Here is a 25,691-nt window from a genome sequence, read left to right as displayed (position 1 = left end):
CCCGCCCCCCCGCTCCACCTCTTTGTCTCTCTATCTCTCCGCCCCCCCACACACACACCTTAAACCAGCTTATATTTCAACTCTTTCTTGGACTCGAACGCAAGTTCTGTCGAAGGGTCATGAGGACTCGAAACGTCAACTCTTTTCTTCTCCGCCGATGCTGCCAGACCTGCTGAGTTTTTCCAGGTAATTCTGTTTTTGTATTCTATATAAAATGTCTGTTTGCAAACTAATTCAATCAAGAGGTTTAAAGCACAAAGCATTAGAATAAGGGAAGACTGCAAAACAGACCTAAGTGCATAGATTATGGCTTTGATAGTATTGTATGTTAATTAAATGTATTTCCTCTTTACATGATTGCTTTCAAACGTTTGTGGTCCTGATGACCTTCAGTTTCAGTCTTTATTCGGGTTATGGTTTATTGTTATTGAAGAACTGAAAGCAATGTTGATTTCAATGTGCTTCATAAGTATGCCAGATAATTATGGATTGTGGATATTGGTTTTCTCGTGTATATTGCTTACTTTGTTCATTTTAAGTATACATGCATAAAATTTGATATTGAAGTTACAAATTTAATAAACATTTGCTTACAATTACAGTGAGCAAAATAATTTAATTTCAATATATATCCTCTTCGAAGAATCTCACTGAGCTCATTTACAGCTATTCCCAGGTAGTTTGTCATAAAAATCTCTTAATGAACACTGCTGTAAAGAAATTATGTTTTCATTGAATTCACACATACATGAGCATTGAGAACAGCTACAATTTGCAATGTCTGTGAAAGGTCCATAAGAGCCATTAAACATTCTACATAGTTGAATGCAGCAACAGAAGGTTTAGCTTATAGCTCCTTTTTAAAATTCAAGACTAAGATTAATTAATTCTGAAATTTAACACATGCAAGTATTTCTAAAATTATTGTGCTTTTCTGCTCAATTATATTAATATTTTTGACAGTGATTTTCCTTGAGGTAGGTTTTGTTTCAGATGACTGAAAGATCATCATCCACAAGGATAGGATTCTTCATAGTCGAATTGTACTATCAATGATTCTAATACATACCATATTAAGTTAAAATCCTGTTAAAATAAATATCCATTTTATAACAAAGCAGCAGCATTCAGCTACTCCAGTACTGACATTTTCAATTTTGATCATCTGCAGAATAATACAACTGTGTTTCTGCACTGTTGCCTCCTTTTTACTCACCTACACCAATCTCCCTCCACACCACCCCCACCACAACACTGTCCCTCGACCAACCCAACGTCTCCTCCCAACAGTCTGACGGTATTTCTGTAGCAGTTTCTAGTCTAGCATAAGGCATAAAATGTTAGCTGTGACACCTATTGCTGTACCTGAACCTGAACCAGAGACACGACTGTTAACACAAACATAAATATAACAGTAAGGCTGTGGGTGCTTATTATACTTCAGAGTGTAAATTCTTCTCCACTTTACCTTTTTGTCTCCGTGAGCCGGCACCTCAGGCAACCTAACAGGTGTGTGGGCAACTCAATCCCAGGCCTCTGCCAGCACAGACTTGAGCCAGGTGTAATGAAGTGCATCATGGCATCCAAGATATGATGCTGCCCATGATTTTGCTTTCTACACTTGACATATTGAGAAAGTTGTAATTTATGGAAAAATGTATATATCTCAAGACCCAAATCTTTTGGGTGTCTAAATCATTCCTGAAAGACAAACATATTTACTTTCCTGTGGCTGGCTTAGTTTTTGCCCTATTCCTGATACATATTCCGCAATTTCCTCTGTTCCCGTTTGATTTTCCTACATAAAAATAGTTAATCTGGAAACAATCTGCTTTCATCTCAGTGTTACTCCAAAATTACACAGCTGAGATTGGACTTCAAGTGGATTGAACAATTGAACTTGAGGCCCATCACTCCATCATTCAGAGCATTAGTCCTCTAAGTCACTGTTGCTGACCCATATTCATCTTTAAATTGATTTCAAAATATAATTTGTAGGGAAAAAAGAAACTTTGAGAGGGATGACATGAAGTCAATTTACTTCCTTTAGTTGATTAAATTAATGGCTCGTCACAGTTTTAAATGGCTAATTTATTTATGTATTGCTTATAGAAAACCATTCCAAGCATATTATTTCTGGGTCAGTTAAGCATTCACATTCAGCCAAGCTACATGCTTGAGGAAAATAAATGCAAAAAACTACACAGCATCATGGATGTAACAGAGGACGGAATTTAATGTCCCACTGACAGGAAGTTTAGAGGTGGGGCGTATTTAATCGAGCTGGAAGGTGCCAGGGAGGGACCCCGCCACCATCCGATTAGATCCAGGGCGGCCTTACCATCTGGATGCTAATTGAGGCCCTGAAGGGAACAATTAATGCCCACTTAAGGGCTTCATCCTGCCACCAATGGCGTTCAATCAATGACAGGTGGGAGCGTCACCACTCAGGAAGGATGAAAAGCAAGAGCATGTTGGGACTGTTTGCGGGATCGTGGGGTGGAAGGGGGGGGTGGTTTTGGGGAGAGGACCAGGAAGCGGTAGGGTGGGGGGGGAAGGTCACTGAAAGCCACCACCTCTCCCCCCCCCCCCATCTTTGCCTCCAACCTCAACCCTATCACTGACCTCCATCCCATTCTCACTCTGCTTTGGCCTTGAATCCCTCCCAATGGCATTGCCTGTAATGGAGAGTTGCTGGTCTCTGATTGCCCAGCAGCTCCCAGGGGGTGGGATTTCACCACCCCAGGTCCTTTATACTGGGGAAGGCCTGTTGGTGGCCACAACGGGCCTTCCTCAACAGAGGTGACATGGGGCTCCTGCCGGTTCTTGAGCTGCAGGTAAGACCTCATCGCCTGGATTGAATTCTGCCTAGAATGTCACTGATCAGGCACTTATACAAAAAGGATTTTGTGATAATAGATTTCTGATTATTTTCAATAATATGGTTCCCATACAAAAATGAATTGCTATTTAAGAAAGGGTTAAATCAATTATATTTCAGCATTGTTCTCAAATCATTATCTGATCTTTTACTTTGGTGCTTTTCACAGAATCGTTACGGTGTAGAAGAAGGCCATTCAGCCCATCTTATCTGCAATGGCTCTCTGAGCATTTTAATTTAGTGCCAATCTCCTGCCTTTCTCCCGTAACCCTGCACATTGTTTCTATTTAAATCATCATCCAATGTCCTCTTGAGTGCCTCAATCAGACCTGCCTCCACCACACTTCTGGTCAGTGCATTCCAAACCCTAACCACTCGCTGTGTGAATAAGTTGTTTTCACCTTGCATTTGCTTCTTTTGCAAATCACTTTAAATCTGTACCTTCTTGTTGTTGATCCTTTTACGAGCGGGAACAGCTTCTCCATATTTACTCTGTCCAGCCCCCTCATGATTTTGAATGCTTTTATCAAGTCTCCTCTCAGCCTTCTCCTCTCCAAGGAAAATAGTCCCAACTTCTCCAATCTATCCACATAACTGAAGCTTCTCATCCCTGGAACTATTCTTGTAAACCTCTTCTGCACTGCCTCCAATGCGTAAACATCCTTCTTATAGTGTGGTGCCCAGAACTGTATACAATACTCCAGCTGAGGTCTAACCAGTATCTTATATAAGTTCATCAAGTGCATACACAAGGCAGAGCACCAAGAAAAGTATGGAAACAATTAGATTGCTCAGATATTTTGACAAACTGTGTTTCTGCAGGACAGTCACCAAGGAAACAGAGGAAATTGTGAAATATATAGTAGAAATAGGATAAAGACTCAACCAATCACAAAAGGTATTCTACTCTGTCCAGCCCTCTCATGATTTTGAACACCTCCATCAAATCTCCTTTTCCTTCTCCTCTCCAAGGAGAACAGTCCCAACTTCTCCAATCTATCTTCATAACTGAAGTTTCTCTACCCTGGAACCGTTTTTGTAAACCTCTTCTGCACTCTTTCCAGTGCATTCACATACCTCCAAAAGTACGCTGCCCAAATCTGTACACAATATTCCAGCTGAGGTCTAACTTGTGTCCTATACTTGTTCAGCATAATCTCCCCGCTCTTGTACTCTATGCCCCTATCAATAAAGCCTAGGATACTGTATACTTTATTAACTGCTCTTTCCACCTGTCCTGCCACCTTTAATGATTTATGCACATATACACCCAGGTCCGTCTCCTCCTGCACGCCCTTTAGAGTTGTACCCCTTATTTCTAGTGTGTCTCCATATTCTTCCTATCAAAATGAATCACCTCACACCTCTCTGCATTGAACTGCATCTGCCACCTATCTGCCCACTCCACCAACTTGTCTATGCCCTTTTGAAGTTCTACACTGTCCTCCTCACAGTTTACAATGTTTCCAAGTTTTGTATTATCCGCAAACTTTGTAATTGCACACCAAGAGCTAGACCATTAATATATATCAGGAAAAGCAAGGGTGCCAATACCGACCCTTGAGGAACTCCACTACAACCCTTCCTCCAGCCCAAAAATATCCATTGACCATTACTGGCTGTTTCCTATTACTCAGCCAATTTTGAATCCGTGTTGCTAATGTTCCATGAGCTATAATTTTTTTCACAAGTCAGTTGTGTGGACTGTGTCGAAAGCCTTTTGGCATGTGACTATTAATTCTATCCTGAATAATTGTTTGTGGAAGCATCCCCACACCGAAGTTAAACTGACTGTAATTGCTGAGTTTATTGTTATGTTTTTGAGCATGGCTGCAATGTTTGGAAATGCATCCAGAAACTTCTGTGCTTTCTAAATGTTTCTAAATGTTTAAAACAACGTTGTGTAAGTTTAAAAATACGGTGGGATACGAGAAACCCTTGAATGCTTTTCAATCCAGGTCTGGCACTATACAGAAGTTTTAGCCAGATGGTGAACACTAGCCATGTGGAGCTCCACTTCTTTAATGGAAACACTTTCATTTCTGAATAAACTAAATAGGCAACTTGCATTTATATAGCAAGTTTCCCAACCTTGGGAGGGCCTAACATGCTCCACAGTCAAAGAAGTAATTTTGAAATGTAGGGTGGGATTTTCCGGCTTTTCCCCAAATTTCCCTGTTCTGCCCGAGACAATGCCCGCCGCTAGTGGGCCTGGAAAATCCCAGTCATAGTCACTTTTGTGATGCATCCTTAATTAATGCAATTTATATATCAACAAGCACTCCAATTACAAATTTATTCTGCCAGTCCAAATACCTGCCTGTTATTCTTGAAGTTACATACCATAAATACATTAGGATTACACTTGGCCAGGAATTGTATACAATGAATACATTGGGCAGGATTTTTACCTCGTCGAGCAGCTGTGGAAGGCGGTCCCTGGAGCTGTCACGAAGCTGATTACCGCCTGTGATCAGGCCCCGACACTGATTTCATGCTGACTGGCCAATTAGCAGCCAGCCAGTGTCAATTGTGTGCCACAACGCCGGTGGGGCGGGTGGAAGTTTGCGCATGCGAGCGCATTGAAAGCTCCCAGAAGACACAGAGCTGCCTCAGGGAGCTGAAGATTTTTTAAAACACCAATAAAGAATTTAAAAATGAGATCCGAACATTTTTATTGCATTTTTAATTCCCGTTGGAAACCTCATCCTGCTTGTGGATGAGGTTTCATAAAAAATCCAAAGGCCGACTGGCTGATTTGCCTGCATGCCAACCATAAGGTTGGACGGGCAGTGAAAATTTCCATTTAACCATTAATTTAATGGCCTTAATAGTCCTGTTAATTGTCGGTGGGCGCACTGCCGACTCCTGCGTGTGCCCACCAACTGAAATATCACGCAAGTGTGCGATGACATCGAGATGCTCGCCCGATGTCATTTTGCACTCGAGCGGGTCGGGCGCACTCCCGCCCGTTCAGCTAAAACTTCTGGCCATTATCTTTGATGACATTTTTTATTATGCCCATGCACAACCAGTGAACTGTCACTATTGACTGGATAAAAACTGTGTGCAGGATCTTAGCAAAGTCCGGCTGACTCTGAAGGCTTTTAAAAATGGCAGGCAGGACCCACATATGGAAATTCTGCCCCCATTTCTAGCACATCCCATTTTTGCTGGCAGGGTAAAGGAAGCCGGATGTGAATCACACAGGCAGGGAACCCAAACTCAGTAGGGCCATTTGAAATTAATGTGGACTTCAAGCAGACCCCATTTTTATGGTTCAAAGGGCTTTAACCTGCAGTGCCGGATTCATAAATTTATGGAGGAGGTGTAAATGTTTTTGAAGTGCAGATAAGGTCTGTTTAAGTATCTTGATCTGAAGTTGTTTAAATCCCCAGCACTTTAAACAAAAAAGAAAATAGGCTGCAGCTGTTGGATTGAAAAAACAACAACCCACTGTTCGTTGATTGACAGATCATCCAGTGCAGCTTAGGGGAAAAAAATACCACCTGTTCCTACAGTTTCAATAGGCTTCATCGCTGACATTTCCAGAGGGCTCTTTTACAGCTGAGCCCATTATGAATGCTTAGCTGACTTTTAAAAGCTTTGAAACTACTTCTCAGCAGATGGGCTGAGTTCACATTTTAATTGACAGTTTTAAGAGGCTATTAAAGGTTCAGCTGTCTTTCATGTGGTTACTGAATAGAAGTTGGTTTGTGTTTATAACAGGTTGACCAGTTGATCAGATTCAAAATCCTTGAATGGGTTTCATGAATTAGTTTTTTTCAGTGTCAACTGTGTATAGGTGAGAGCTTTCTTGGATTGTTAGAAGTTTATTTTTTCATCTTTACGTCGTTCCTGAGGTCTATCCACAGTGGATACTGGATGAGAGGCTATGGAGGTGACATGGAGGTAGCATGGGGTATGAGGGGTCATGGAAGTGGCATAGATATGAGGTGGCATGGAAGTGGCATGAGGTATAAGGGGGAAAGGGGGTCTGAGGAGGCATGGAGGTGGCATTTGGGTATGGGGAAATTGGGTGGCTGGGCCGACATTTCAGAGAACAGAAGTGGGCCTTCTAAACAGCCCACCTCGCCATGCCCACTTTATACCCACCTCCGAACTGCCTCTGAAAGCAGTAAGCCTGACTTGATCACTCCCCCACCCCCTTGGAGTGAAAATCGTGCGTGTGGAGGTCGTTTACACAGAAGGCAGGTCTGATGAGTCACGAGATTTGCTGACTCAAACTTCCAGCTTCCATGTTGAAATTTCGGCCCTGTGAATTTGATCACAAACAATGTGACAAATGTATAGCACCCCTCATACAAGAACCGCAAAATATATCACCACAACATGTATAGCAACACTGCATAGAAAAGTCATCCCAAGGCAATTCACCGAGGAAGCAAAAGAAGGAAGGGTGACCAAAAGCTTGGTCAAAAAAATGTGTTTTAAGTAGGGCTTCTAACTAGGAGTAAAGGTTGCAGGCGTGTAGAGGTTTAGGAGAAGAATTCTGGAGTACAGCACCTTGACGATTGAAGGCACGGCCTCCACGAGTATGGCAAAGGGAGTCGAGGATGCACAGAGGCCAAAGTACAGTGTTAGAAGAGTTTGGGGTGGGGGGAGGGATTATAGAGCAGGAGGATGTTTTAGCAATAGAAAAGGGAAAGGCCTTTAATGCATTTAAATCCTTAAAGATGACAATCTTAAATTGGAGGTGCTGGAGTACCAGGAACAAAGCAGGTCAGCAAGGAATGTTTATATCTATGTTTCTTTCATGGGAGGCAGGCATCACTGGCAAGGTCAGCATTTGTTGTTTATCCCTAACTGCCTTCTTGAATACAATTAAGCAGTTTGCCAGGTTATTTTAGAGGGCAGTTAAGGGTCAACCACATTGCTGTGGATCAGGAGTCACATGTAGGCCAGCCTGAGTAAAGACACTAGATTTCCTTCCTTAAAGTCACTAGTGAACCAGCTTATGATAATCTGGTAGTTTTATGGCCATCATTACTGATGCAAACAAAAACCTTAAACCAGCTTTTATTTCACCCCTTTCCTTGGATTCACCTAGTTCTGTTGAAGGGTCTTGAGGACTCGAAACGTCAACTCTTTTCTTCTCCGCCGATGCTGCCAAACCTGCTGAGTTTTTCCAGGTATTTCTGTTTTTGTTTTGGATTTCCAGCATCTGCAGTTTTTTGTTTTTATTACTGATGCTAACTTTGTTTTATTAATTGAATTTAAATTTCCCAGCTACTATGATGGTATTTGAACCACAAGCTTGATTTTACTTGCTCTGATAAAAACAAAAGCTGGAGTTAGAGGATGGGCAGTAAAATTTCAGGCAGTCGCATTTTTAAATTAATTCACGGGATGTGGGCTTCACTGGCTGAGACAGCATTTATTGCCCATCTCTAGTTGTCCTTGAGAAGGTGGTGGTGAGCTGCCTTCTTAAAGCGCTGCAGTCCATGTGGTGTGGGTACACCCACAGTGCTGTTAGGAAGGGAGCTCCAGGGTTGTGACCCAGCAACAGTTAAGGAACAGCGATACATTTCCAAGTCAGGATGGTGAGTGACTTGGAGGGGAACTTGCAGGTGGTGGTGTTCCCATATATCTGCTGCCCTTGTCCTTCTAGATTGTAATGGTTATGGGTTTGGGAGGCGGTGTCAAAGGAGCCTTGGTGAATTCCTGCAGTGCACCTTGTAGATGGTACACACTGCTGCTACTGTGCATTGGTGGTGGAGGGAGTGAATGTTTGTGGATTTGGTGCCAATCAAGCGGGCTGCATTGTCCTGGATGGTGCCAAGCTTCTTGAGTGTTATGGGAGCTGCTCTCATCCAGGCAAGTGGGGAATATTCCATCACACTCCTGACCTGTGCCTTGTAGATGGTGGACAGGCTTTGGGGAGTCAGGAGGTGAGTTACTTGTCGCATTCCTAGTCTCTGACGTGCTCTTGTAGCCACAGTATTTATATAGCTATTCCTGTTCACTTTCTGGTCAATGGTAACCCCCAGGATGCTGCTAGTGGGGGATTCAGTGATGGTAATGCCATTGAACATCAAGGTTAGATTCTCTCTTGTTGGAGATGGTCATTGCCTGACACTTGTGTGACATGAATGTTACTTGCCACTTGTCAGCCCAAGCCTGGATGTTGTCCAGGTCTTGCTGCATTTAGACATGGACTGTTTCAGTCTCTGAGGAGTCGTGAATGGTGCTGAAAATTGTGACTTCTGACCTTATGATGGAAGGAAGGTCATTGATGAAGCAGCTGAAGACGGTTGGGCCGAGGACACTACCCTGAGGAACTCCTGCAGTGATGTCCTGGCGTTGAGATGACTAATCTCCAACAAACTCAACTACCTTCCTTTGTGCTAGGAATGACTACAATCAGTGGAAAGTTTCCCCCTTATTCCCATTGACTCCAGTTTTGCTGGGGCTCCTTGATGCCATACTCAGTCAAATGATGCCTTGAGGTCAAGGGCAGTCACTCTCACCTGACCTTGGGAGTTCAGCTCTTTTGTCCATGTTTGAACCAAGGCTGTAATGAGGTCAGGAGGTGACCCTGGCAGAATCCTAACTGGGCGTCAGTGAGTAGGTTATTGTTAAGCAAGTGCAGCTTGATAGCACTGTTGATGACCCCTTCCATTACTTTATTGATGATTGAGAGTAAACTGATGGGGCAGTAATTGGATGGGATAGATTTGTCCTGAATTTTTGTACAGGACGTACCTGGGCAATTTTCCACATAGCCGGGTAAATGCCAGTGTTGCAGCTGTACTGGAACAACTTGGCTAGGGGCATGGCAAGTTCTGGAGCACACCTTCAGTACTATTGCTGGAATATTGTCAGGGCCCATAGCCTTTGCACTATCCAGTGTCTTCAGCCTTTTCTTGATATCACATGGAGTGAATCAAATTGGCTGAAGACTGGCATCTGTGATGCTGGGGGCCTCTGGAGGAGGCCGAGATGGATCATCCACTCGGCATTTCTGGCTGAAGATTGTAGTAAATGTTTCAGCCTTATCTTTTGCACTAATGTGCTGGGCTCCCCCATCGTTGAGGATGGGGATATTTGTGGAGTCCCCTCCTCCAGTGAGTTGTTTAATTGTCCACCACCATTCACAACTGGATGTGCCAGGACCGCAGAGGTTAGATCTGATCCGTTGGTTGTGCGATCGCTTAGCTCCATCTATCACTTGCTGCTTATGCTCTTTGTCATGCAAGTAGCCCCGTGTCATAGTTTCATCAGGCTGACACCTCATTTTTAGGTATGCCTAGTGCTGCTCCTGACATGCCCTCCTGTACTCTTCATTGGGCCAGGGTTGATTCTCTGGCTTGATGGTAATGTTACAGCGGGGAATATGCCGGGCCATGAGGTTACTGATTGTGTTTGAGTACAATTCTGCTGTTGCTGATGGCCACAGTGCCTCATGGATGCCCGGTCTTGAGTTGCTAGATCTGTTTGAAATCTCTCCCATTTAGCACAGTGGTAGTGCCACACAACACGATGGAGGGCATCTTCAATGTCTAGGCGGGACCTTGTCTCCAGAAGGACAGTGCAGTGGTCATTCCTACCGATACGGTCATGGACAGATGCACCTGTGGCAGGCAGGTTGCTGAGGATGAGATCAAGAATGTTTTTCCCTCTTGTTGGTTCTCTCACCACATGCCACAGATGCGTTTGTTGTGGAAGATTCCCAACTGCAGGCCTGTGTGTGCTCTACTGAGCCAGTCAGCAGATTTGTATATTAAAGGCCCATAGTAGGTCCATTGTATGAAGAGCCCGCCAGCTACATGGAGGTGGCCTCACATCGGCAGCCTGGGGTAACAATAAGGGCTGCAGGATCGAAGGCACAAAGAGAGAGCCATGGGCAGGGAAGCCACTGCCCGCAATGGACCATCTGGAAGGTAATTTTCAACTTTCAATCTACCTCTCCATGCTTGTGATCTCCCAGCTGCCTCAGCAGCAGCATGCACTCTTGGTGTTGGTGCTGAGGCTCCTGCCAGATCTGATGGTGGCTGGCTGATAAACTTTTTCCAGCAGGGTAACCATTTTCTTCACTGCTGTGTGATAATCTGGCAGAGTAGATCACCCAGCCTTTATAGAACCTGTCTTTTTTTCAATCAAATGAAGATCGGATAGCTTCTAGAACGGGTGGACAATCTGGTTTGACACATAACCCATGCAGTAAAATTGAGAAATTACCTTTGAGTCTCTTCTTCCAGAACTGATTCTGTTAGAAATTGTTGTAAGCCATTTTCTGGCATTTTTAATGGAGCTTGTGTAATTTTAAATTTTAGTCTCATGATAGTTCAATAGAATGTGAGGTATTAGAGGAAATGTACTCTCTTGGCAAATATTGTATCAGTTATATAAATGATTGTACTGTCATGTGTATTCCCTTTCTCTCTAGTCAAGTCATATTTCAATTATCTAAATACTTAAAATTAATCTTGGCCAGTCTTGCTTATTTTGTGAGTAGTAAAATTAAAAAAAACAATACAGTGATGACACCTTCACCCAAAATAGGATTACTCAGCTGTACATGTGGGAGTTTCAAAAGTTCACTGTCGACAAGGGAAGAATGTCTTCTGATCTGTAAACTGGCAGCTGTTTACCCATCTAAATTGAAAATTTTGTTCTCTTTTAACAACTCTTGTAACCTTGAAACAAAACTGCCCTACTGACTGGCTGGCTATCTCTGAATCCTTCTTAATGGAGCAGGTAGAAATTGGGATTCCATCTAACTTGTTATCATGCAGTGAGATCATGGCAGATGTGATGATCAAAATGTCCTCTATTTGAAATATCCTGGAAGAACTTGCTACACTAAGTGTAGGAGGTGCATCAGAATGTCCAAGTTTCACCTGAGGCAGACCGAATGCAGTGGTTCAGAGATTTACCAAATCATTACCATTTAACCATCCAAATCAGTATTTGGCACAGAAAGCTAAACATCTTTTAAAAACTTGTTGCTGGAAAAGCCCATTCTGAGGGCAGAATTTAGCCCTTGGCTGGCAGTTGGGCCCTACCGGCTCAGCAGCGGGTGGACAGCCGACCCCCGCCACTGAAACAGGGCCCTCTGCCATTTTGAGTGGGTGGACCAATTATGGCCCGTCCAGTGACCTGCCCGACAGGAAGTGCTGTGTGCTTCCTGTGCGGGGGTGGGAGAGGGAATCCCCAACTGCCAAAGTGCACTCCCTGAGGCAAAGTAAAGTCAAAAAATAGAAAAATTAAAACATTATTAACATGTTCTCCTCATGTGACACGAGATGGGACATGTTACTAAAAAGGACATAAACTTTATTAGACGTTTTAAAAATGGACATGAAACCTCATCCTGTCAGTGGGTGAGATTTCATGCTTTACCAGAAGCCCGCTGGGGCTCCTGGCCTGCCTGCCAGCCTTAAGGTTGGACGGGCAGGGTCTTTAATTATCTTAATTAGCCTGTCAATGGCCTCAATTGGCCATTGACAGGTCAGCGGGCAGACAGCTGATTTCGCTGTCCGCCCACCTTCCTAAAGATTTAAAGGGATTAGGATGACGTCGGGGGTTCTTCCCGACGTCACCTGCGTCATTTTCTCCTCAGCGAGTGGGCCCCGCCCCCAAATTGCCAACGGGAAAATTCAGGCCTGAGAATCTAATTGCATCAATGTCACTTTTAGCCTGCTTCATTCTGTGCAGATGAAATGCAGCAAACATTGTGGCAAGAAGAAACAGAGTTTGATCCTGATAGCCACACACCAAGATTCTTGTGCCAGTTGTGTCAACATTTTGGTAAACTGATGGATGAGAAGTTGTCATAAAATCTGCCATAACAACCTGCCACTCATTGGCTGGAACCTTCTCGTCCCTCATGCAGTGGGTTTCAAGACGGGTGGGAGCGGAGATTACAGTGGGAGCCAAAAAGCCGGAAACCAACTGGCTTGAAAACAATTTGTAATCCTTCCGATGGCGGGTTAATGGCAGGTCAGTTATCCCATTGACTAGTAGCGTAACCGCCATTAGTATTTGTTAACATCTCATGAACATGCATTAAAATGGCTGCTCGCTGGAATCTTCTCACGCCTTCCAATCTTGGGTCACGCCAATGGGAAATTATGTCGATGCCAAATCCATTTGAAAATGAGTGGCATGCACAAGTCAGGACTTACCTTTAGGGCCTTGTTCAGCTTGCAGACAAAAGGAAGATGATGGAGGCTTACAGCTACCGGATCCTGGAGGAACACATGCATCGGATGGTAATTGGAGCCTCATCCACATGGCCCCTCCGCGAAGCAGCTTTCAGAAAGTGGGAGGTCTGCACACAGCAGTTTCGACTTCACTGAGATTTTGGACTTTCAGGGACTGCGCTGTGGATTTGGAACAACTTCCAGGGGCTTCAGCATAGGGGATGGGAGCCTCGAGCTGTAGGATGGAAGGCAGCAGGTGGTACTAATGGGTGGCAAAGAGGAGGGGCGAATGTCCAGCTGTGAAAGTGGGGCAGGGGGCCAATGTCCAGCGAAACGTACTCACAGGGAGGGGTCATTGGAGTCAACGTCTGACTCCTGGGGTGTGAACTCAGAGTGGGTGTGATAGGAGGGGATGCTTAAGGTAACGGGGGCAGTGGGAGCTGGTAGGGTGGGAGGGTGAAGGTTCGGCAGTGCCTGGTGAAGGGGCGGCGAGCATTGGTAGGACACAGTGATAGACTCAGACACAAGGAGGGAAGGGGGTGGGCAGGAGGAGGTCGAGGAGGACAATGTGAACGGGAGTGGTATGCTCTGGAAGGAAGGGAATGCGCACATTCCCCTGGGCATTCTGGAAAGAAGGATTTGGGCTGGAGGGTGACAGTTGGAAGGTTGAAGGTGATGCCAGGGGAACCAATGGTGATGGGGAAATGGACATTGGTGAATGGGGGAGGGGAAATAGAGTGGTAGCTCATAAACAAAGTCACTACAACCAGAGTTTTCAAATTGAAAGTGAGCAGAGCCTTGTGTTGGATGGGCACAGGTGCTACATGGGAGTTGGGTCAGTGTGTGGGCGGAGATGGAGGTCATCTCAGCTGGACAACAGAAATGGAACCACAGCAGGCATTATTGAATATGCTAGGGACCAGTGAGATGAGTTGGATGGATGGAGGCTCCACGTGCACGGGAGAGTGCATACACAAGGCTTTGAGAGGCACTGCCACAGACACTTCTCCCTGCAGATTCAGTCGTGGGGTTGGCTGCGTGCAGGAAAACTGCTTGGGGGGTGTGGGGGTGGGTGGGTGTGGGCCTTGCAAAGCCTTTAAAAGGATGCTGAAAGATAACAGTAGACGATATGCATTGAAAGTGAATATATTTGCAGGCATTCGATTAGTGACAATTATTGTTCACCCATGCAGCAAGCTGTGATCGATTTTTTGTGATTTTTCTCGGCCTTCCACTCTTTCTAGGTGCTGCCCTGACATCCGCAGTAGGGATGGAGGTAGCCTGTGGAGTTGTTTGCCCTCTTGTCTTTGGTGACTTTGGTGGTCGTCCTCTTTGAAGGTTTCAAACACTGATGTTTCCCCACCTCTTGCTGACTATCTACCAAGAGTTGGAAGGCCACTTCCAGAGACTCATCATTTGACTTTCACTGAGTGGACGGTTGTTCTCCAGCAGACCTCCAATTGTTGGAGAACTGGCCTGTCCCTGCGACCGGCTGCTGCGGGGACATTAGTGAAGTGTTCTCCAGAAAGTGAGCCTGAGCTTCATTGAGAGATGTGCCCCACCGAGGTGGGTGTCTATGCACTGCTGGAGGGTGTGGGTGAGCGCTGTGATGGTTCTTTATCATCTTCCTCCTTGGGTGTGGATTGGGGACTGGGAGTTCTGGTGGTGTTCCTTGTGGGCCTCAATCTGCAGGTGCTTATATGATAGAGAATGGAGTTTTAGTAGATGCGCTTCAGGAATATAAGACTGCATGTCACTTGCTGTGATTGTCAGGATATGATGACCTCATGGAGGAGTGATCCATACTGGGTTGGTAAGACAATCCGATCTCCTGTTCCCCACAGGAGCGATTGCTGTCCTCCCCAGTGATGTGGGCTGCAGCTTCCTTGAACTCTGTGAGGTCAGTGATGTTGGCCGTGCCCCCCAATATCCGGGAACTTTCCCGCCTGTTGTGGGCAAGTTTGGCCTGGACGAAGGTGCAAGAAAGGCATGTGATGAGAAGGGATGGAGAATAGGTTAGCAAAGATCCATGCCTCCTGTGTATAGTGAGCCCTCCCAGTAGGGCTGAGGATGCACAGCATGATAGATGGGGTGATGGTGATGTAAAAGGTTCCTTTAGTCTATCAATGCTGATATGTGTCCCCTGGTAATGGTGTGTGAGATCCCTAAAGAGGGTAGCTACTTGAGCACATGATGCCATGATGAGAGTTTGATATTAGAGGGAGTTGAAGGATGAATTACCCTGGCGGAGCAGATGAGGTAATTTATCCTTTTCCTGCACTGGATCTCATTCTGATCTCCTTGGCGATGTCCTTCCAGGCTGGGGAGGTGAGGTTGGTGATAGAGCACATCCCTATGCGCCTGCACTCGTCTAAAGGCCTGGAGGGCGTCATGTCTGAAGCGGGGTGATACCGCCTTCTTGTGCATGGAGGACACCTGTAACAGTCTCCTGGAGACAGCTGGACTGCAGAGAATGAGATGTATGTGTTTGACTGGCATTTAAATGTGGTGCCCTGACCTTCGACCCCGCCAACTGACGGCAGGGCGGACGAATTGGCTCCTGACCCACCAGGTCATTCGGCCCGATACTCACCCGAGAATAATGAATGAGCTTCCAAGCGCTGACTCAGATGCGAGTTTCCGCTATTTTGAGCAGCAGGATAGGCGGCGCCGAAACCACACACCACCACACTTAGTCTCGTAAATGGAAAATTCCACCCCTTGTCTTTATGAGCAAATGATCAGAAACAGATTAACAATTTTATTTTCATTCTTTAATGCAGGATCTATAACCTGTACAATTTCACCATGGACATTCTGTGCTCCTATTCATGTCTTCTTGGTACATTTGTCTTTGTTATGTCTGACTCTGGTTGCACCCTGCCGTTGCATCACCTTACGCAAATATACAAAATACCACCAGTAAATTAGTCCAGACGGCCCTCCTCAATGAGACCATGTCCCGATCACCAGCATTTATGTTTGTTTCTTAAACAACTTAAATAGAAACTGATAGTGCCAATTGATGTTGTAATGATGAAAAATGGGATACCACTACATGCTAGACTGCAACTACTGTCTGCTTCACACCACATGACTAAAAGAACCCCACCAAAATTAATTCATACCAAGGATATTTTTTAATGTTTTATGTTACCGTTCGCAAGTCAAGCATGTACATTGTATACTGTGTGTGATGTGTTAAATATGTTATTGAATGAAATTAATATTTTTCACTTGGTGTCCATGGGGTTTGCTCATGTATTTAGTGTTAGACTCAAATATCTTCTCATGTAATACCTTGTGTTTATGTGCATTTTTAATTGCTCCAATATTGAAATTTGATTGGGACTGACAAATCTTTTTATTCCTTTAATATAATCTTAAAATCTGCTTTTTGTTCTTATAGAATTCTTCAGAGAACTGTTGGAAAATTCTGAGAAGTCACTGAATGACATGTTTATACGGACATATGGCCGATTGTACATGCAGAATTCAGAAGTGTTCCAGGATCTCTTCACAGAATTAAAGCGATACTACACAGGTGGCAATGTAAACCTGGAAGAGATGCTCAACGATTTCTGGGCCCGTTTACTGGAACGTATGTTCCAGCTGGTAAACCCTCAGTACCATTTCACAGAGGACTACCTCGAATGCATCAGCAAATACACCGACCAGCTCAAACCATTTGGAGATGTGCCTCGAAAGCTGAAGATACAGGTGACAAGGGCTTTTGTTGCAGCTCGGGCCTTTGTGCAAGGTTTGACTGTTGGCAGGGAAGTTGCCAATAGAGTATCAAAGGTAAGTGAAGAATTCTTCCAGTTTGGATATTGCAAATGGTATTCACAAAGCATAAACATCATCTCCAAATTGACTGGCACCATGGAACAGCATTATTTACGTAGGTACTTGCCAGTCAGTTATTCAGAAGGGTAAAGATTTACATTGAACTACTTACAATTTCAAAGAATATACAGCAAGAAACAGGCCATTTGGCATGACCAGTTCCTGCCAGCATTTATACTCCAAACCATTCTTGCTCACCTAACTATATTGACATAATCCTCTATTCCTTTCTCCCCCATATGCTCATCTAATTTTCACTTAATTGCTTCTATACTATTTGCCGCAACCATTCCTTGTGCCTGCAAGTTCCAAGTTCTCAGTCCTCAGATTTTTTTAGTGACAATCTTACATTCAAGGTCCATAGTTTTGTTCTTCCCCACAAGTGGAAACACTACCCTGTCATAAACTTTCATAATTTTAAAGCCCAATTAGGTTAGCAACCTTCACTTTTCAGGAGAAAAGGGAAGTAGCCTGTTCATAATAAAAAACAGAAAATGCTGGAAAAATCCAGCAGGTCTGACAGCATCTGTGGAAAGAGAAACAGAGTTAACGTTTCGAGTCTGAGTCTAATGTTTCAGAGGTCTGAAGAAGAGTCAATGGACTCAAAACATTAATTCTGTTTCCCTCTCCACATGTGCTGTCAGACCTGCTGAGTTTTTCTGTTTTTATTTCAGATTTCCAGCATCTGCAGTATTTTGCCTTTATCAGTAGCTTGTTCATTCTTTCCTGATAATTATAACTTGGCATTTCAATCCTCTTTGTAAGTTTGTCTGCAACCTCTCCAGTACTTCTGAATCCTCTTTATAATTTGGTGACCAGAAATGTACACAATACTCCAAATGCACTCTAACCAATGTTCAATACAAGTTTAACATAGATTCTCTGCTTTTCAATGCAATCTCCCTAGAAATAAGCCCCAGTGCCTGAGTTGTTTGTATTTTTCTTTAGCTTTATTACTTTGTATCACAACTTTTAGAAATTTAAGTATTTGTACTCCCCCAATTCCTTTACTCCTCTACCCCATTTATTTTGTCATTTTTCAAATAATATGTGACCTCTTTATTTTCTTACCAAAATGTAATACCTCACACTTATCTGTGTTGAAATCTATCTTCCCGTTCTGCAAGTTTAATAAAACTGGTTGTAGTTTGTTGCAGTCCTCTTTAGTATTGACTAGCCCTATTTACATCATCTGAAAATTTAGAAATGGTATTTTTGATACTAAAGTCTAAATTGTTAATATACATTGTGATCAAAAATGGCCCCTGCATTGATCCACTTTCTTCTGCCACTTGGAATAGTTACTCTTTAACCCCATTCCTTCTTTCCTGTGCTTTGATGTTATTCAATAATTTATTATTTGGCACCTTATCAAAGGTCTTTCGGAAATCTAAATAAATTACATCTACTGCTCATCTTCTAAGCAGATTGTTAAGAATAATAATTTCTGCATTTTCATGATGGCAGGTGTCAGGCTAACTGGACTGTCGTTCTCTCCTTCCTATTGTTACAGACAGGAGGGGCATTAATTTAAACAGCCCTCTCACTACCCATCTGTAAACCAGAAGGTGGTTTTGATTTCAGATTTCTGTCTTTTCTAAGTAGTGATGTAGTTTCTCCAACCCTTCAGTTTAGAGTGATCCACGGCTTCATTAATAACCCCACAGCAAACTCAAGATAAGGCATAAATAAGAGTTGGTTTATTTTATGCACACGTATAAAAGACAGGAAGGGGTTTTTCAATGTCCGTCCCTTTTGCATTCAAACAAGAAAAGAGGGAAAAGGCAAAGAAAGGGGTACAGGGCAAGACCATGATAAAAATAAGAGCTATGGTTTCACGTGAGTCCAGCGTCCAGAATCAAAAGATCAATGGTGTATTCCTTCAGAGGTTAGCGGGCTGAAACTTTTGCAGGGTGATCTGTCTTCCCAGAAGCAAGGACTTCCCTGACAGGAAAGGGCATGTAGAGATCAATTAGTCTTATGGGCCCAGATACAGGAGTTCCAATTTTCCAGTAGTGCATGGTGTAGATGAGGCCCAGGCAATTTACCTGGTCAGAGCTGCTGCTACCTTAAGATAAAAGCAAAATACTGCAGATGCTGGAAATCTGAAACAAAAACAAAAAATTGCTGGACAAACTCAGCAAGTCTGACAGCATCTGTGGAGAGGAAGAGTTAACATTTTGAGTCCAGAAGAGTCATTTGCACTCGAAATGTTAACTCCTTCTCTCCACAGATGCTGTCAGACCTGCTGAGTTTTTCCAACAACTTTTGTTCTTGTTTCTGCTGCTACCTTGTTAGGTGCAAAAATAGTAGACTCCTGGGTTCAGTTCCACATGGCAATACTACAGGTTCTAACAGCTTGGGGGAGGTCATGTGAAGTGGCTCCCACTTCTTCACCTGGGTGTTAGTCAAAGGATGTATTTTCCCAGGTCTGGAATTTTGAGGTGTTTAATAGAGGAGTCAGGGTCCCTTTTGTCCTTACAGACATACAATCTCCTTTGGCGAGAGCTTTGCCTTAGAAACGTAAAGGGTGTTGGTGCATTTCTTTGGAATTTGATCATCTACAGTCACAAGGAGCATTAGTGACTCTTTAAAGGTAATGAGGCTCCTGCTGGTTTCTGAAGGTTAGAAATTCCTCTGGGGTGAGTCGCAGCTAGTCAGGCATGTCAGGATAAGGCCTTTGTCCATTTCTAAAATAAAATAATAATTTCATAAAGTAGCCAGGTTGACCTGGCTATTCTCCTTCCTGTCTTCTGGACGGGACACGATCTTGAATAGTATTGTTGCATTTACTAATTTCCAATCTGCTGGGACCATTTGAGACTTCCTCTTTTGAACTCTGTTCTGACTTTTCCATCATTGCTCAGAAGGTAGCGACACTCTTGGATCTGAGTCAGAAGGTTGTAGGCTTCAAGTCTCACGCCAGTGACTTGAGTACAAAAGTCCAGGTTGACACTCCAAGCCAGTGCCAAGGGAATACTATGCTGCCAGCAGTGCTATCTTCAAGATCCCCATGGCACTATTTTGAAGAAGGGCAGGAGAATTCACCGAGTATCCTGGCCAATATTTATTCCTAAATCAAAGGCACTAAAATAAACTCTGGTCATTTGTTTGTGGGAGCTTGATCTGTGCAATTTGGCTGCAGTTTTTATTATATGACAACAATGTTACATTTCAAAACATCGTTAGCTGTGAAGTGCTTCTGGATGTTCTAAGTTTATGAAAGATGCCACAAAAATGAAAAGTTTTTTTTTCGTATTTTTGATTTCTAGATGTTTCTTCTATTTTCTCCTCTAATACAGATTCCATTATTTTTTCCACCACATATGTTAATCTTAGTGGTCTATAATTCCAAGGACATGTTCTATCTCCCTTCTTAAATATAGGTATAATATTAGCTGTACTCCAATCCTGTGGCTCTGAAACTTTTTCTAATAAATTATTATGTATGTATAATAATTTAAAGCATTAGCATTCTAATACAGGCTTCTGTATAGATGATGACTGTGGAAAATGGCTACCATTTTCAGGACATCATTTAGAAATGCATAGAAGCTACAACATGGAAACAGATAGTTCAGCCCAAACAATCCCTGTCTATGTTTACCCTCCAAAGGAGCAAATAGTCCTGGTTAGATTTATCCATCCTGCTGCCATATCCCTTATAGAAGTTACATCAAGGGTTGGACTTTATGGGGTGCTGTGATCCCTGCACTCCCCACCTGGCCAAAAAATAGGTGGGGAGCCTGTCCACAGGAAGAGCGGCTGCTTCAATGATATTTTATGGCCATTGGGCCAGTAATAGGCTGGAGGTGGGTTTTTTTGCCACTCAGGGACAGGAAAACCTACCTCAGAGACCTGCTAGCCAATTGGATGGCCAGCAGCTCCGTAGTCCCAGAAGTGCCAGGCATGAGTGTTGACCATTGCTGGGACTACAGGCAATCCCCAACAGAGATCATCACAGGAGCCAGATACCAAGGTGAGTGGCAAAGGGGGTGTTGGGGGGGGGGGCGGGGTGGGGGGGGAGGGATTTCGCCAGGATCATTTTGGCAGGTTCTGGGGATGGGGGTGAAGGGAGCCGGGGGCTGTGTTTGAGGGGCCAAGGGTAGAGTAAAGGGGGCAGTGTGATCTTGAGGGAGTGCCTCCAATGGGCAGAGGGAACCTGCAAAGGAGGTTACCCCACCCTTGTCTGATACCAGTCCTCGCAGCTAAAGCTGCTGGGTTACCCGCTTGGAGTAGGCCTCCCCTTACTGTGGGTAAAATTGCAGTGGACAAAGATGAGGCCCTTAGGTGGCCACTAATTGGATTTTACGAGTCCCCGCACCTCCTGCCTTCAAACCCACCGGCAGGGGAGTGTAAAATCCAGACCTAAGAAACTGTTTAATACAAAAGGTCAATAGGCATGTATTTCTCAACAGGCATTCTATTTCCAACAATATTAAAATCTATACAAAGACTGAGGGCGTTGAATTGTACGTTGACCGAGTCAGGCAATATATAAGGGGTAGTCTTGGCTTAAAGCTCCAACCTTGCACTACTTAAAGCTGAGTTCCTTTGTTGAACATTTTTCTCTCGCCTTCTGACATGTAGACTCTTTCTTCTAGAGAGGATGGACCCTCTCCTTCTCTCCTCCCACCTGTTGAAGACAATGTAAGTAAATTTCCCTCTCTGTGGGTGAGAGAAAGAGACCAGGATGGACAACGACTCTCCTTTATGAAGGTTTCCTTCAGCTGGCTAGCTAAAACGAGGAGGGAGGCATGCAGAAACTACCTTATTATCAATCCATTCTGCTGCCAGACACCATATCCTGATGAGGGCTTAAAGCAGATCAATAACAAGGCCCTGTCTTTCAAAACTGCTCCCTCTGCTATCAAAGCATTGATAGTGCACAATGGAAGTGGATGGATGCGCATTAAAGGTAGAAGCATTCTGATTGGATGCATTTATTTTATTTGTAAGATATTTTGTAAACTAGTGCAGCCTCAGAAGGGTGGAATTATCAACCTTATTGCTCCTCCAGGTCAAGAATGAAAAACAGGAATGGTGTTAAGCCTATCGTATCTCTATACCTGCCAAAATTTGTTCACCTACTGTCAATATGACTGATGCAGTGGAATGGTTAAGTTGTCAGTGCTTAGCAGTTTCAGTGTACTGACATCTGTGAATGGAGGGATTTTCCCAGTTACTGCAGGATGTGAGGCAAGCTTAGCTGAAAGTTTCATGCCAATTTTTGCAAGAAAAAAGCAGCTTTGAAATTCATTTCTCAGCCAAGTGTAAGTGGAATAGGCACTTGGGGCAAAGAAGTAAAATTTTGGTCTGTCCCGAAAGAAAGGCTAGTACGAGTTGGTGAATATATGTGGGAACAAGGTCAGACTGTAATAAGGCAAAATGTTCTTCCTGTGCTCTGCTCCCTAAACTGGCTCACTTCCCAGAATATTTATAAGCAGTATGCCGTGCATGGGTTTTTAAAAATTTCAGTCACCACAATTCATTCTTTATTTCTAATCAGGAGCCAAAACACTGCTCCAATAGTCTTCAAGGACCCAAGAGTTTGATATGATATATTGCTTACAATGAGGAATCTGTGTAAAACCCTGTATTTTCATTTTTGTGCATTTTACTGCCCTTTTTGGTTAAGTTCCACGAATAGTTTTTATTACTATCAGTTAACTGAAAATGAATCCACAGTTCTTCGACATTGATGGTGAATGTTTCAGAATTGTGCTGAGCACTTTCATACGATAGATTATGGTTAATAACTTCAACTAAATGACTTCGAGAGAATTGCTTTCCATAATCCTGCCTGAAATCCAATATATCAGAAAATGTGGAAGGTGGTCTAGTGGATATCCTTCCTAGCTCTTTGCCATACATACTATTATTTTCAGGGGCTGGCATCTGGTGGAGATGGCAAAAGACAAAGGAGCAGGAGTAATTATTCAAACGGAGGTTAAGGGTTTTGTTACGGTCTCTTTTCTGTATAACCCCAGGAGCTTGCCTGCAAATGGATTCAACCTCATTGCTACTGCAATACCACTGGAAATATAGGTGGTGGGGAGAGGGGGGAGGAGTGTAGGGTGTGCTATCTTCGAACAGCAGGAATCTCACCAGGAGCCTGTTGTGCATGTCTAATGAATCCCAACCCAGGAAGATAGGTCATGGCTGGAAGAGATGCACTGCCAAAACTTTACCTTAAACAGGAAAACCCAGGCCAGGAAATTTATTGAACAAATTGCTTAAACATTTAACCTTGCTCAAATATGAGAATGTAGCCAAGCACATCAAGTAATGAAACCGATGGGGTTTTCTGTCACATTTTCTGCCTCTGTTGTTTTTCAGAGTTCCAGTGACTACAGTGTAATGTTGGTTTTTATGCTGCTGCCATTGGTAAGATAATAATTGTGGGTAAAAGTCATTCTTTGAGGAGGACAGGAATGAACATAGAACAAATCCACCAACATTTCATAGGGGGGAGGGAAGGAGAACTGCTTTTTGTTCCAAAATGATGGATGTTGGGCTGCCAAACTGAACCATACAGATCAAGAAAGCCCCACAGTCTGTGGTGAGTTAGTTGATCTCATCTAGATGTAGCAAGAGCAGCATAATCGGCCTCCATGTCTTTTTGAGAAGAATGGGAAAATCAGCAGGAAACTGCCTGGTAGCTCTTTGGATTGTGGCTGGAAAGCACTGAAGTGACAGGATCAATAGATAGAGCCTCCTCTGCTTCCAGTTTGGCTGCTACCACAAACTTTGTTCTTGGCCATGTCTTAAAATAAATGTTGCCATCCACTTAAGGGCTTTCTCACTTTCTTTAAATTGGTGGCCACCTCTCCTAATCCTGCAACATCCCTGAAATTCCCATGTTTCATGGCTGCAGACATCTTTTTGGTGGCTGGGGTCCTAGTGGCAAGATGCTGTAAGTAAGTGGCTTTGATGAATAGCCATAAAATTGGGGTTTGGTACTGACCTAAACACAATGAAGCTCAACCATCACTAAAGTTTTTTGGTTTATCATCAGACTGACAGCATTGTATAATATAATGTGGGGAGCACCAGAGCACACAGCAGAGCCAGTTTGTTGGAGAATATTGCAGAAACATTGTTACCTCCTTTAAGACAGAAGATATTTATTTAAACATTAGAAATTATATAGAATAGGCAGAGCATTCTGAAGATATTCCCCTGACACTTTTTCTCCCTTTCAAATAAAACAAATGATCACAATGAATATGTTAAGATGTCAGTTAACTAACAACTAAAGATCAAACTGAATGAAAAAATGCCCACTGGCATTCATGTGCCAAGGGATATATGGCGCCCTCTGTGACCTTGATCTCAACACAAAGTCTGACATTGTTTACAGCAAAGCACACAAATAGGTCAATGGGTCATATTTAGTTTTGTTCATTCATTTTAAGATAAAGCAGATGTGTAGAAAGAAGAGCAGTAAAAAGTAATAAACTATTGTCCTCTTTGTATCATTACCCTGAGCAGTGACACACATCTTTAGACAGGCTCATGCAAAAAAAAATGTTTCTGAAGGTTTTGTTAAAGATAACTCTGAGAAACCTGTGAAGAATTACGCTAATGAGAAGAGGTAAACAAGAACAGTGAGTTTTGAAATCCAGCCAAACCTGGTTAGTTAGGAATGTTGGTATATATACACAACTTCCAGAGACTAGAACCATAAAATTTAAATCTAATGCACAGTTAATTTAAAAGGCTGAGATGTGTAAAAACACAAATGATTTGACCAGTTTAAACTTGTGTCTTCACTATATGCGCAAAGCAGAAAGAAGAGCAATTTTAAAAATTCTTTCACAGGATGTAGGCAGCACTGGCTAGGCCAGCATCAGCTGCCCATCCCTAATTGTCCTTGAGAAGGTGGTGGTGAGCTGCCTTCTTGAACTGCTTCAGTCCATGTGATATAGGTGCACCCATGGTGCTTTTAGGAAGGGATTTCCAGGATTTTGACCCAGCAACAATGGAGGAACGGCGATATATTTCCAAATCAGAGTGGTGAGTGATTTGGAGGGGAACTCGCTGGTGATGGCGTTCCTATGCATCTGATGCCTTTGTCCTTCTAGGTGATAATAGTCGTGGGTTTGGAAGGTGCTGTTGAAGGAGCCTTGGTAAGTTGCTGCAGTGCATCTGGTATATGGTACATGCTTCTGCCACTGAATGCGGTGGTGGAGGAAGTGAATGTTTAAAGTGTTGAATGGGGGTGCCCATAAAACAGGCTGCTTTTTCCTGAGATGGTGTCTAGCTTCTTGAATGTGGTTGGAGCTGCACTCATCCAGGCAAGTGGAGAGTATTCCATCGCACTGGTGACTTGTAGATGATGGACAGGCTTTGGGGAGTCAGGAGGTGAGTTACTTGCTGCAAAATAGCCAGCCCCTGACCTTCTCTTGTAGCCACGGCATTTATATGTCTCATCCAGTTCAGCTTCTCATCAGTGCTAACACCCAGCCCCACCGCCGGCCCCCATCCCTCTAGGATGTTGATAGTGGGAATTCAGCTAATGTAATGCCATTGAATGTCAAGGGGAAATGGGGGGATTCTCTCTTGTTGCAGATGGTCATCACCTGGCTCATGTGGTGAAAGTGCTACTTGCCATTTATCAGCCCAATCCTGAATGTTACCAAATCATGCTGCACATAGACATGGTCTGCTTCAGTATCTATGGAGTCGTGGATGGTGCTGAACGTTGTGCAGTCTTCATTGAACATCCCCACTTCTGACCTTATATTGGAGGGAAGGTCATCGATGAAGCAGCTGAAGATGGTTGGGCCTAG

General features: G+C 43.6%; 1 protein-coding gene across 1 annotated transcript in view; it reads left to right on the top strand.

Moving 5' to 3' along the window:
- LOC121284092 (glypican-6-like) overlaps window positions 1-25,691 on the top strand; it is a 1,135,979-nt gene that overhangs the window by 613,742 nt on the left and 496,546 nt on the right. Inside the window, exon 3 of the mRNA XM_041199159.1 lies at window positions 16,460-16,851. Coding sequence (XP_041055093.1) covers window positions 16,460-16,851 — 392 coding nt within the window. The remainder of the gene's footprint in view (window positions 1-16,459; window positions 16,852-25,691) is intronic.

This window comes from Carcharodon carcharias, chromosome 11, assembly GCF_017639515.1.
Source record: "Carcharodon carcharias isolate sCarCar2 chromosome 11, sCarCar2.pri, whole genome shotgun sequence".
Classification (NCBI taxonomy): domain Eukaryota; kingdom Metazoa; phylum Chordata; class Chondrichthyes; order Lamniformes; family Lamnidae; genus Carcharodon; species Carcharodon carcharias.
The sequence above is the reverse complement of the archived record's forward strand: the minus strand, read 5'-3'. Positions and strand labels throughout refer to the sequence as shown.